The 12,167-nt window shown below is 54.7% G+C and overlaps 1 protein-coding gene across 4 annotated transcripts in view; it reads right to left on the bottom strand.

Moving 5' to 3' along the window:
• TSPAN32 (tetraspanin 32) overlaps positions 1–9,872 on the bottom strand; it is a 36,782-nt gene extending 26,910 nt beyond the window's left edge. The window contains exons 1-4 of one of the 4 annotated variants that reach the window (XR_008824340.1): positions 9,591–9,872; positions 6,821–7,109; positions 4,657–4,771; positions 3,231–3,328 (exon numbers count right to left, since the gene is read on the bottom strand). Coding sequence is in view for 3 of the 4 variants with exons in the window: in XM_056354433.1 (XP_056210408.1) it covers positions 3,231–3,328; positions 4,657–4,771; positions 6,821–6,886 (279 nt within the window). In the remaining variant the exon portion in view is untranslated. Of the gene's footprint in view, positions 1–3,230; positions 3,329–4,656; positions 4,772–6,820; positions 9,308–9,590 lie in introns of all 4 variants that reach the window. The other 3 variants (XM_056354433.1, XM_056354432.1, XM_056354431.1) reach the window with 3 other exon arrangements.
• Between the last annotated feature and the right edge of the window lie 2,295 nt (positions 9,873–12,167).

Below are 12,167 nucleotides of genomic sequence, written 5' to 3'. Positions count from 1 at the left end.
TTACATTCAGGACTGACTGCGTGACAGACTGCGGATTACCAAAAAGCAGCGTGTGCCAGGACTGGAGGACAGTCAATAAACCTGCCACTACTCTCCCTGTTTAAGAGGAGCTTTGGGGATAATAGTCCAGGATTTTAGAACATATTTTTTTTATCCTTAAGGTCTCAGTTACTCTCTAGAAAACAGCCTCCTCGCAAGCATCAGTGGATGCACAGCGGCGTCTGTCTCGTTGGTAATGCTGGTAACAAGTGCAGCAACGCGACAGGCTCCTGAGATACAAGTGCTTTAACCAATCTGACCTGTTCTGGTTTCTAACCACTGTGCACCCACTATCATTATCAGGACAGCACCAGTAAGGCCTGCAAAGACTGAGATCGCTCCTCTGTATACACAAAACTCCAGATAGCCAGGCAGGGTGAGCATTTACAATTTCAATAGACCAAAAAACCCAACAACAACCCAACCAAAAAAAAAAGCCACTAGGGAAACCAAGAGACAAGAAGGAGATGGGATCCACCAAACAGGTCAGTGACCAGGGCAATGCTTCTCTAAGCCTGTCTGCATCCCGGCTAGCTTCTCCCCAGGGTAGCTGGTTTACCAAGGGTCATTGCGGTGGATTAGCCACATCAATGCAGACATCCCTCGAGCGTGGCCTGGTTTCCTATACAGCCACAGATGTCAGGCACCAATACTCTGGTGTGTTCCCTCTTTGATTAAATAGTGAATTAAATGATCTTCTAAACAAGACACATGCTTTGCAGGAGAGGAAAAGTCCTTTAAAATCAATAGCGGGAGAAAGTGAAAAATCCTCTCTATTAACGAGTAGGAAAAAAGCCACAAGCTGGGGGGGCCGGTTGCTGCAAGCTACAGCCCAGTGAGGATCAGCAGGGTGGGATGCGACAGCCACAAGTTCCAGAGCCCCACAGGGCTGAGCCCCACTCCTGCACCTACATCGCAACTACACTGCAACTACAGCCATCAGGGGCTGGCTCTCCCTGCCTGGACCTCTTGCTTGCAGATCAGAAATTAAATAAAAGCCTTGGGAGGGGGTAGGAACTGGTGGGACAACAAGCAGCGGGCTGGCCCTTGCTGTAAGATACTGACGGTTATAAAGCAGGGACAACTTACAGGAGCAAGCAAAGCTCCCCTGTGCCACTAAAGATGATGAGCTGCTTGAACGAAGAGGAGCAGAGAAGGTGGTTGCTGGTGACCAGCTCCTGGGTATTTCCCAGGGCTTCCCCGTTAATTTCTGAAGGCTGCCAGCCCCGCAGCGGTTACGGTGGCAGCTGCCTTACCCAGCACATTTCCCCTGGACCTCCTGGGGCGGAGTGCCACAGCCTGGTGGGGCACGCAGTGGGCAGAGGTCAGCGAGCAGGCAGCAGGCAGGGGACAGGCAGCAGGCAGTGGAAAGCAGCAGGCAGTGGAAAGCAGTCAGAGGGCAGCAGCAGGCAGGGAGCAGGCAGCAGCAGACAGCAGTAGGCAGAGGGCAGCAGTAGGCGGAGGGCAGCAGAGGGCAGCAGCAGGCAGCGCAGGCAGCACGGCGCCCCCCAGCGGCGGAGCGCTGCCGGGCCGGCCGCGGGCGGGGAAGGGCGGAGGAGGAGCCGCCCCTGGCACGGGTAGAGCTGCCGCGGCCCCGCCCCCCGGCCCTGCCCCCGGCCCCCGGCCCCGCCCAGCAGGGGGCGCCCCGTTATCCCCCGCCGCCGCGCAGCGCGCGGGAGCCGCCCCGCCCCCGGTGCCGGGGCAGCGCCTCCGCCAGCGCCCCCGGGGTCCCGCGCCGTGGCTGGCGAGCGCGCAGGGCAGGCTGGCAGCCACGGCGGGGGGGGCAGCCCGCCTGGCGTTTCTGCCGGCCGGAGGGTCCTTTGGTGGGCAGAGCCGGGCTGTGCCAGCCGACCCCCAAGGGGCTGGGGGCGCCGATGGGGGCTGGGGGAGCCCCCGGCAGGGGGAGGGGGGGAGGGCAGCAGCGGGGGCCCCTCGGAGGAGAACGGCAGCTCTGCAGCCCGCTGGGATGTTCTTCAACCATCCCTTCAGGAAGCGGCTGGAACGTTACCAGCCTCTGTCGCCCAGCGGCACGGCCCGCGCCCGGGCAGCGCAGGGGTTCCCGCGGGGTCCGGCCCTGAGTGCCGGCAGCCGGGCCGGGCCGCTCCGCACCAGCCCCCTCGTCCCGTCTGCCGCGGGTGCAGAAGCTGCAGGCAGACGTTAAAGGATCCTTCAGGAAACGAGGGGGGAATTCCCGGTTCTCTGCTAGTGGTACCCAGGCGAACCATCTCACTCGGGCCCCTCGGAGCATCTCAGAAAGAGGAAGACTGTACCGACAAGGTGAAGACGTTAACTTCAGTTGCTGCCTTGCACTAAGTGTTAAGGTGTCAGCTTCTCATTTCTGCCATCATAACGTTTTCTCTAATCGTATAGATTAATCTCTTTAAAGCTAGTTTATGTACAACAGCAATGCAATTATCTTCTGCTAAGCACAGCAGCACCCTACCTGTGAACTCCTGCCCCTCGCACAGTGGGGGTGACCCCCCAGGGAGCGGTGCTTTCCACCTGTCCCTCCAGCACAGCACCATCCGGACCCTGGGTGCAGGCAGCGGTTTTAAATGGAGCTGAGCTCACGGTCCAGTTTGCTGATGCTGGCATGGCCTGGGCCCAAGCAGGTGCTGCATTGCAGGGGACGGGTCGGAGGCAGGTGGCATCTCAGCTCTTGTGGCTCCCCTCCACCTCCTTCTTAGAGGGTGACGGCCAAAGCCCCTGTGCCTGCTGCCGTGCTTTGTATGCCTCGCACCACCACCATGGTGCACGTTTGCAGTGAGACGGGAAGGAGGGGAGCTAACTTTACTGTCACAAGTCAGAGGAACAATGTGGGACTCAACCTCACACTGCTAAGGTTTCCCCACACAAACTGCATGTTGACTTGGTAAGAAAAAGAAATACGCTGGGAGTTATCACTGCAATTGCTCTGGCAGATAAGTACCTATCTCCCCCTGACCCTGCTCCAAAAGCTGCATACACAGCACCTTGGCAAAAGAAACAAGGTACAGGAGGATGCAATCCTCAGCTGGAGGAACTCTGTAAGGTCATGCCTCTTACAAAAATGTCCCCTTGCAGCACCGGGTGGAGCAACAGGATGTCCTTCCCCAGGCATGCATGCTCCTGGGCTCCCCAGCACCACATTTTCAGAGTGCCAGCCCAAGGCTACAAAAAGCCCCTCCGGGCCAGTCCCTCCCGATACGCACCATGGCGGTGAGGCACTGCGACTCCCGCACCGTGGCGGCTGAGCTCAGCAGGGCGGCGAGGATCAGGGTCATGCTGAGGCAGATCCCAACGTAGAAAGCTGGAAGGAAGTTGGACATGGGAGCTGTGGTCAGACACCAAGACTTCAGGGCTAACAGAGGCCTGGTCTGATGTTTTCACCCAGACTGGGACCAAAAAGTGCATTTTGGGGAGCTGGTCCAAGAAGGCCAGGTTGCAGAACTGAAATTGGTTTATAATTTATTCATTACTCCCCCTCTGTGTATGCTTGGCTGTAAACCTCTGAGTGGTTCCCACGGCTCCAGCAGAGCAAAGCACTCAAAAAGGGTGACAGTCCACCTGGCAGACCGTAAGCTGTCAATTATTGCAGCAGTCTGATAAGGATCTCCCAGCGTTGGGGTGTGTGGGGGGGGGAGCTGATGCGCGGCAGCTGTCCCACGGCCCCTATCGCGACTTTGTGCGCTGCTAATCTGGTGCAACACTTGCCCTCTGGTTTCCTCCTGGCTGAGGCAGGGCCACAGCCAGCACCCTGGGGCAGGGCTCAGGGACCACAGCACTGCCAAGGGCCTTGCAGCCCTCGCTCGGGGCCAGCTGTGCAGGGTAAACGCTGGTGAGCAAACAAAGTGGGAGCATCGCTGGAGGGGCAGCTGCCACCGGAGAGCCTGCAGGGCTTCGCAAAGGGCCAGTCTATAGAACCCCTGGGGTGTGCAGGAAAGGGGCAGGGCTGCACCCGAGCTTTGGACTAACGTGGCTTTTACATCTGCCTTGTTCAATTGAAATTCAGAACCAGGATTTAGACAGGGGTATGAGAGTGTTTAAGTCCAGAGAATACTCAGGAGAAGCAGCAGGGGCATGTGCAGCAGAGGCAAGCAGAGTATTTTAGTAGCTGGGCTGTTCTCATCTCTTTGCTCTAGCTTTGTACCTGAAACTCAGTTTATATTTCTTCCTTGTGTAGGGAAAAAACCCCTACATTTCCTCCAGACCCAGGTATTTCCACACATTTTTCCCCCCAGCCTCAATTTTTGTGCTCTTCTTCAACTCCTGTAAATGTCCCTCTCCCCACGCTCCCAGGGCCCAGCCAGCCCCACGGTACTGTTAGGTCTGTCTGCGGCTGCGCCCCCCTGAGCTGTCACCACAGCGCAGGGAAAGGATGGAGAGACAGCGAACAGAGGGACAGGAATGAACACAGCAGTGCCTGAGCACCCAGTGCTCCCACAGCACCCTTCGGTGCCAGGCGCGTGGATCTGATACAGAAATAAAGTGCCCGTGGGACTGTTAGTCCTAATCCATCCTCCAAAAACCAGACCCTGCCTCCTCCTGCATTACCTCTGCATTTTTTTCAGTTGCTTTAGGGGATTGTGCAGCTCCTGGGTTCACCAAAGGTCTCACTGGGCTGTGCCCATGACGTACCTGCATGGTGGATGGCCCTGTAGGAGTTACTGTCCAGGGAGATGTCGCTGATGATGGTGAAATGGAGCCCGTAGTGGGTGACTGTGCTCAGCGTGGCGACGGACAACCCCAGCAGCTGGAAAAGAAGCGTTTTAGGAAGGGATTTACCAGGCAGCAGCTCCTGCAGAGCACACACAGAGCTTTGAGGTGTGTGTGGGTACTCCTGAGCCCCACACACATGCACAGAGCATGATCATCTGAAGACCACTGCATGCACCCCAAAACACAAATGAAGGGACAAACCCCATACACTTAACTATACTAAGGATCTTTTTCTCCCTTCCATAATGAGCGCACGTGACACCACGCAGCCCATGGTCTCTTGGCCGATGTCCGTGGATGAAATTCCTACCATGTGAAGGAAACATGATGCAGCACACCCATGCAGCCCCACCCCCACTCTGCAGAGTACACACGTGCAGTTACGAGTGCAGCCCACTTCAGTAGTGGTTTTGGGCAGGGACGATGTTGTCTGCTTTGCGCTTTGCAAGGCTAGTCCCATTGCTGGCTGTTGGCTGTGTTTCCTATTGTGGAGTGCAAAGAGCTGAGTCTTGTACTACCCTTAAGTAATTCATGCTGGCTTCTGTCTCCGCAACATGCTGCTGGGCCACCCGTGTTTCTGCCCCATCCCTGAGAGCACTGGTATGCCTAAGGCATGGGATGACTACCGACACGCCACCCTCCGTGCTGCCCAGAGCTAGTCCAGGCGGTGGAGTGGGAACATTCCCGAGAGCACCTGGCTCTAGGGCAGGGCTCCCTGCAGCATGGCCGGTGGCAGAGCTGGGACGGAGGCACCAACAGCGAGCGGGACAGTTAAAAACAGCTGCAGCTCCAGTGTAATGAACCCAGAAAATACAAGATGTGAGGCCACTCCTAGCTCCTAAGGTAAGGTTTCATTATTTTATGCCTTTACAATAAGGAAACACAAGGCAGCTATCCCTGTGTTAAATGTGACAGTCTGGTGTCAACATAATCCCCACTTCATGACATTTTCTAATAACTTTTGCTGGAGACTTACAGTTTTGGAGGCTAAATACATCCAAACTGGAGCATTTTCTCCTTATAAGTAACCTAATTTGTGGCAACTACTGATCCTTCATGCTGCCCATTACTGCGTATCTCGACCCACACCCAGCAAAATGCTGTGTAACACCAGTTAGCTCTGATTTCTGAGAAACATCAGTCTAAAATCCTCCCAACAGCAATAACGTGATTCTAGCCACCCACAGCAGCTGTGCCTTAACACCTCCTCTAAAGATATTTGGTACCAATCCTCCTTTGATTTCCTCCAAACAATGTATATTTTTATTTGGAAGAGAGAACAACCGACAGCCACTACAGCCAATGGTCTTGAAATGTTGAAATTTGGACAAACTGTAAGTTTCACCTGCAGCTCAGAATAAGGGGTTACCTTTTAATTACACTCTTTCCAAGCCACCAACCCTCTTTGAACTAAATACAGATTATTATTATTTTTTAAGCTTGCAAGTTTTGGTAAAGTCAAAAGGCAACAAGCGCGTACAACTTGAAACCATCCAGGAGAAGCATTCCCCAGTTTCCACCATTTCACCTTGGCTCTACCATCAGGTGCCAAGAAGCTCCCCTTGAATTTGCTTCAAAAGCCAGCAAAAAGGATCCCTAGCATTGCTTTCACTTTGCAGTGCAGATCCACAGGCTCTGCTGTATGCTTCTGTCGAAGCCGTGTGGTTTCACGTCCTCACTGATCCCACCTGCCGCCGACCACCCCCGCAGCAACAAGCGTGGCTGCAGCAGGTCCCTCCTCCCTCTTTTGCTCCAGTAGATGGGAGCAACCATCTTTTTGCTGAAAACCACCCGCTCTGCCGCCGCAGCCTTTCTTTTCTCCTTTCAGGCGGCCACTGGGTTGTGAAAGAGCTGCATCAGCGTGAGAGCCCTGAGAAACCAGAAGTCTATCAGCAGCAGGGGGGCGATGCTGGCAGCCAGCGATAACCGCCCAGCATGCAATGATATCTCGGGCAGTTGGCTTTGCTTGCCCTCCACCCGCGAAAAACAACGTGGGAAAACCTGACCCTCTGCAAGCGGGGCTGGGAAAGGCAGCAGTTCACCACGATTCTGCAGAGATCCCCCCCCAAACCTGCCTGCTCACCATGACGCAGAGGCTGGTCACCAGCAGCTGGCACTTGGTGCTCCTCATCCCGCACCTCAGTCCCATGGCTGCTTGTCCCCAGAGAGAGCCGGCAGCTGGTCCTTCCAGCTCTTGATAAAGCCTGGGTTTCCACCAAAGGGAGGCATGGCCACAGCGGGGCCTCTCGGGAAGCCGAGTTCCCACCACGTGCCGTTGCACCTCCTCCTGCCCCGTTATTAAATCCTGTTTAGAGCAGCCGCCTTCTGCCCTGGTTCTTGGTGCGCTGCCGTCGGCTCCGACACACAGCCGGCTGGGGAAGGGGGAAAGGCAGACAGAAAAACCAGCCTGTCACGGAGTTTGGAGCAAAGCTTTTTTTAAAAAAGAATTTTCAAACTATTCAGTCAAGAGTCAGTATCAAAATACTCTGGTTTTCACTTTCACTGGGATGCAGTTTTGCTTGATGAACATTGTCACTAACCATATTTTTTTTTAAGAACTGCATAAATAGTATCTTGGGGAAAAGTTTAGGAAAATGTGATTTAGAAAAAAATAACTTGTTGTTTAAAAGAGAGACCAACTCCCCCAAAAAACTCTGCATATGAGTCTTCCCTCCCCATTTAAAAACCACCTCATGGCAATAACCTTTGGCTGAGACTCTATGAAAACTTTCATTTGCAGAACAGGGAAAAAAATCCCTTTGGCAATATTTTATTCAGGGAAAAGGTTATATGTAAATACAACCCCCTGCTCAGGAGACCCTCACTGTCCATGGACATTTTGACTCCATCCTTTCCCCTCCCCTAGCACTGAAGACCCCACAGACCCAAGGCTACAGAAGACTCAGGTGACTTCTGGTCTTCAAAACCAGCTGCCTGCTGGATGCATATTTCCCCAAAGTAAATCGCAAAGAAGCCTCAAGGAAAACCTGGCCAAAGGGAGACTGAGCGAGTGCCTTAATCATCCTTAGTTTCGGAGCTAGAGCAGTGGAAAAGAGGTGAAACAGAAGAATGGAAAATGGTTGCACTCCCCCCAGGTGGCAAAGAAAGGAGGGGAAAGTTGACACCATCCCATGTCAGTAACCAGCTACAGGAAAATGACAAAGGAGGAGGAGGAGGGGAGTGAAAAAAGGAAGGAAGATGCATTTTAGAGAGCAAAGAGAAGCAAGAGAAAGTGAGTTGCACAAAGCCATGTGCACGTGAAAAAGCATGTCATGATTTTCTGGCTACATCGCTAGCTGTCTTGCAAGCTTTCTTGCAAAACGACTTGGTTGCAATCTCCCGAGGCACTAGTGGGAGCTGCCACAGCCATTTCTGGGAACAGGCATCCCCTGTGGCTGGTGGGTCCCTGATGCCCAGTGGAAGACACTGGTGTACCCACACAGAGACCTTCCTGCTCCAGCCGCCAGCTGGAAACCACCCAAGGAAAACCAACGAGTGGGCAGCAGGGGAGGAGAGCCGTGAGGACTGCGCAGAGGGCAGCAGGCTGGCCAGGCCGCTGATGCCCAGCCCCCCCCAGTCCAGCAGCTGGGCACCTGGGGACGGGCCAGGAGGGGAGAGTGCCCTGTAGACACGGCGCTGGGGCTCGGACAGCCCCAGGACGCGGAGCTGCTGGCTCCCATCATTTCTTCTGGTGCTGTGGGACGGACGGACAGTTGTGTCCACTCCACTCCTGCGGGTTCAAGGTGGGTGCCCGCTGGTGTAAGGGCTGCAGGGCTGGTGCACAGGCGGAGTTACGGGCCACCTCTGCAAGGGTTGCAGGAGGGTCTGGGGCACGGCTCAGTGTGTAAACAGGCGGGGGGAGCCCGGCCGAGAGCGGCGGAGCGTTAGCAGCCGGGACACAGCCGTGTCACCTGCCTGGGGCACGCCTGGAGCCCGTTTCACAGCGGGGGCAAGAGAAGAGCCACGCAGCCCTTTCCCCTAGACCCCAGGTCGCCCCCAGCCCTACAGACGTGCCACCGAAGCGACCTGTGCGAAGGCAGAGCTCACGCTAGGGGTCCCCACAGGCCAGCGGAACCCCTTCCCCACGGGCCGCCCGGCGCCAGGGGCTTTCCGAAGGGAAGAGGTGGGCAGTGCCCTCCCAGCTCCACAAAGGTCTCCTCGGTCCCCGCAGGAGTCTCGCACCTTCCCACAGGACCACCTGAGAGGTCATCAGATCATCAGCTACACCCCTTGAAAGGCTTCCGAGCCGCTCCACAAAAGATGCTCTACCTCCTGGTGTCTCCTGCCCACCTTCGCCGCCCCGCCGAGCTCCCACAGCAGCTCGGTAGCTTTGAACACCTGCACTTAATCCCGGGATTCCCCTGTCTGGCTGCGGGACGCCTGTTCCTGGGTAGTTTGCCCACGTCCTCTGATGCTTCTCCCGCCTCCAGTGCTCAGCACCCTGCGCCTGCACCAGCTCCCTCTGTGCTCGGGCACTGTGCCGGGTTTGCAGGTGGAAGGGGTTTTTGCTGTTTCCCTTTCCTCTGTCTTACTCTTTATCCCACACAGGTATGGCTTGAAAGATTTCTGTCTGGGGCAGAACATACACGAATTTCTAACATCAAAAAATAAGAGCAAAAGAAGCTACTCCACCCCCCAAAAAAGAGTCAATAGTAGGAGCATTGGTAGAATTTCTAATGTCAAAAAGTAATAAGAGCAAAATAAGTTACTCCACCCCGCAAAAAAAGTCTCTACTAGGAGTGTTAGTAGAGCTGGGACATGAAGAGGTTGGGCTTTGTTCGAGGGAGGCACATCTGGCACATCCAAGGGCGCTACGGAAGCGAGCGCAGGGGGAGCACGCACACCCATCTCACCTGTGGCCATCAGAAGGGAGGCTTCACAGCACCTCACCTCCTACGGGATTCAACCTCCTCTGGGCACCCTGTCGCTGGCACACACCCGCCTCAGCAGCTCTCTGCCCAGGGAGCCCTGGCGAGCAGTAGGGTGTCTCCCCAGCCCCATCCCAGCGGGAAGAGAGGCAAGGCTGGTGGTGGGCTGGGCAGCAGCATGGCATTTCTGGTGTGACTCGGCCTCCTGCCCGCCCTGCCAGGTTTTATCAGTTGGTCCCCTTTGCAAGAGCACAACTTATCGCTCGCAAACGTGGTGCAAAAACCACAGGTGACCACAGCTGCTGCCTGTGGCTTCCTCCCTTATCTCTGGTTATCAGCCAGAGCATGGAAAGAGGGTAGGGAGGCTGAAAATAACCCGGGGAGCCCGGGTGCCCTCTTCCTCTAGCCTTGTGGCAGCTTGCAGCCTTCTATTAGGCTGCGAAAATACATACCAGCATCCCCAGCTGCATGGGTGTCGGAAGGATGTGCCACCTCATCCAGAAGGAAAAGATTGGTTTGAAAAAGGGAACAAAGCCAGATCATGTGTTTTTGCAGAGCTAAAAACCTCCAGCCCTCTTCCGATCTGGAGGGAAATGCTGCCCATACTGCCAGATGGGTGTCCTAAAAGCTGGGGGATTTGATGTGTTAATGCAGCATGGGGGGAACTTGGGAGGCTAAATATAAATGGAGGAGAAGATGCTGAATTCATGCAAGTGTTTTCTTGCTGACCACTTTTCTGGCTCTTGCTCCATCGGTGCAGCTTCCAACGATGCCACAGCAGCACCCCAGCCCCAGTGGCTTCAGCTCTGGCCAGGCAGCAGGTAAGAGAGACCTCCTCCTCGGCTTTGCTGCGCTGCTACTCACACTCCCCTGAAAGGATGGGCTGGAGGCCAGGAAAGATGACATTGCCCTGGGAGGCAAAACTACACCCACCATCCAGGCAGGACACATCCGTGCCAGGTGCCTGCCACCTCTCGGGAGCCTCCTCCTTTGCCAGCCCACACCATGGTTAGGGAAAATACCTCTCCTCCACAGTAGAAAATAGCTCCAAATGTGTCAGATTTACAAGTGTCACTGGCTGAGCCCACTCGGTCCCTCAGCCCGTAACACGGCTATATTCCCTCCAGAGCTTGCTCGTAAATAAAACATGCCCGTATCAAACTGCACTGAAGCTGTAGGAATGACGGGAAGCCAGGGAAACCTCACAGCCCGCGCCTGCCTTCCGGGGCGCATCACTAGGATGCATTGTAAAGGCTGCTTAGCATTCATATAGCACATACGCACCATCAAAGCTAAAAATCAACTTTTAAACCCAGGGCTGTCTCTTTTCAAGAAGGGAAGGAGAGGAGAAAAGGGGGAGGTGCTGGGCTTTGCCAGGCTTCAGATGCTCCATACAGCTCCACTGTGAATGGAAACAAGGCTGGCCGGAGGCTGCCTTGGAAGAAACAAAACTGGAGGGAGAAATCATAAGGTCTCCAAAGGACTCTGTTATTTACTATTATTTCCAAAGTGTGTCTCAGAAATCCTCCAGTGATTCCCACACATTTTGAAATTAATTATAGGTGAGCAAATAAAAGTCAGAAGAGTCATTAAAAAAGGTTCATCAAGCTCAAGGAAGACTACATTTGAAAAGAGCGTAAGCTGAAGACAGGGAGTTTCCTTCAAAGAATAAACTCAAGTAAACATCTTTCCCCCCAGAAAGCGAAACAACTGTACTCCTAGCTCTAAAGCATGCGCACACACAGACACCCCCTTAAATTCTTTTTTCTTTTCCCCATGGTATCTAATGGCAAACCATAACTCCCTGGGCGCTAGCTGTGCAAGCAAGGGACCTAAGCCACAGCTCCAGCCCTGCTCCCTCTTGCCCGCTCCACACAAAAGCTGTGCAAGCAGAGCCCAGCCCGGCAAATGGGGATTCACAAGCTCGCCAGGAACGGTGCTGCTCAACTGCCCATCGCTGTTTGTTTCTGCATTCGCCCTCCTGAGCCTTATTGCAACGGGACCTCTATTGCTTTCCACTGAGCTCCAGAAAGTTTTGGCAAAAAATTTTAAAGAGCTCCCGTCGGCCCCCTGTGACACATGGGTGATGGTGGGACTGACCCAGCACCTCGCCTGCCACGTTCCCGCTGACACACGTGCCGGAGCAGGTGGCACCGTTTTGCTCTCACCTTTGGCAGATGCAAGAAATAACATATAGTGTCGGGGCTGGGGGGCCCTTCAGCGTAGAGCTCCCCTCTCTCCGAGCAGAGTTTGCCCACCTTGCACCACACTGGCCAAAGCCAGGCAGGGCTGTGAGGTGCCCACGCCAACCAAGCACTTACGGCTTTTGCCTTACCTGTGCCAGGAGAGAAGAATTTCTTCTCCCCACCCCCTGGGGACGGGTAGCACATCGCTGGATGCTCTCTCTCCCCAGATTACGATCAGGAAGTTGGTTGTGAACACAGAATGTGTTTAATGATGTCTTGTTCTACTGGATCTTACATAGGCATGAACTTTACAAAGAGATTTCAAATAAGATTACATTTCTCAGAGTACGAGGTATACCCGCCTTCCTTCAGACCA

This window comes from Falco biarmicus, chromosome 10 (genome assembly GCF_023638135.1).
Source record: "Falco biarmicus isolate bFalBia1 chromosome 10, bFalBia1.pri, whole genome shotgun sequence".
Lineage (NCBI taxonomy): Eukaryota > Metazoa > Chordata > Aves > Falconiformes > Falconidae > Falco > Falco biarmicus.
This window is presented reverse-complemented; position numbering and strand designations above follow the sequence as displayed.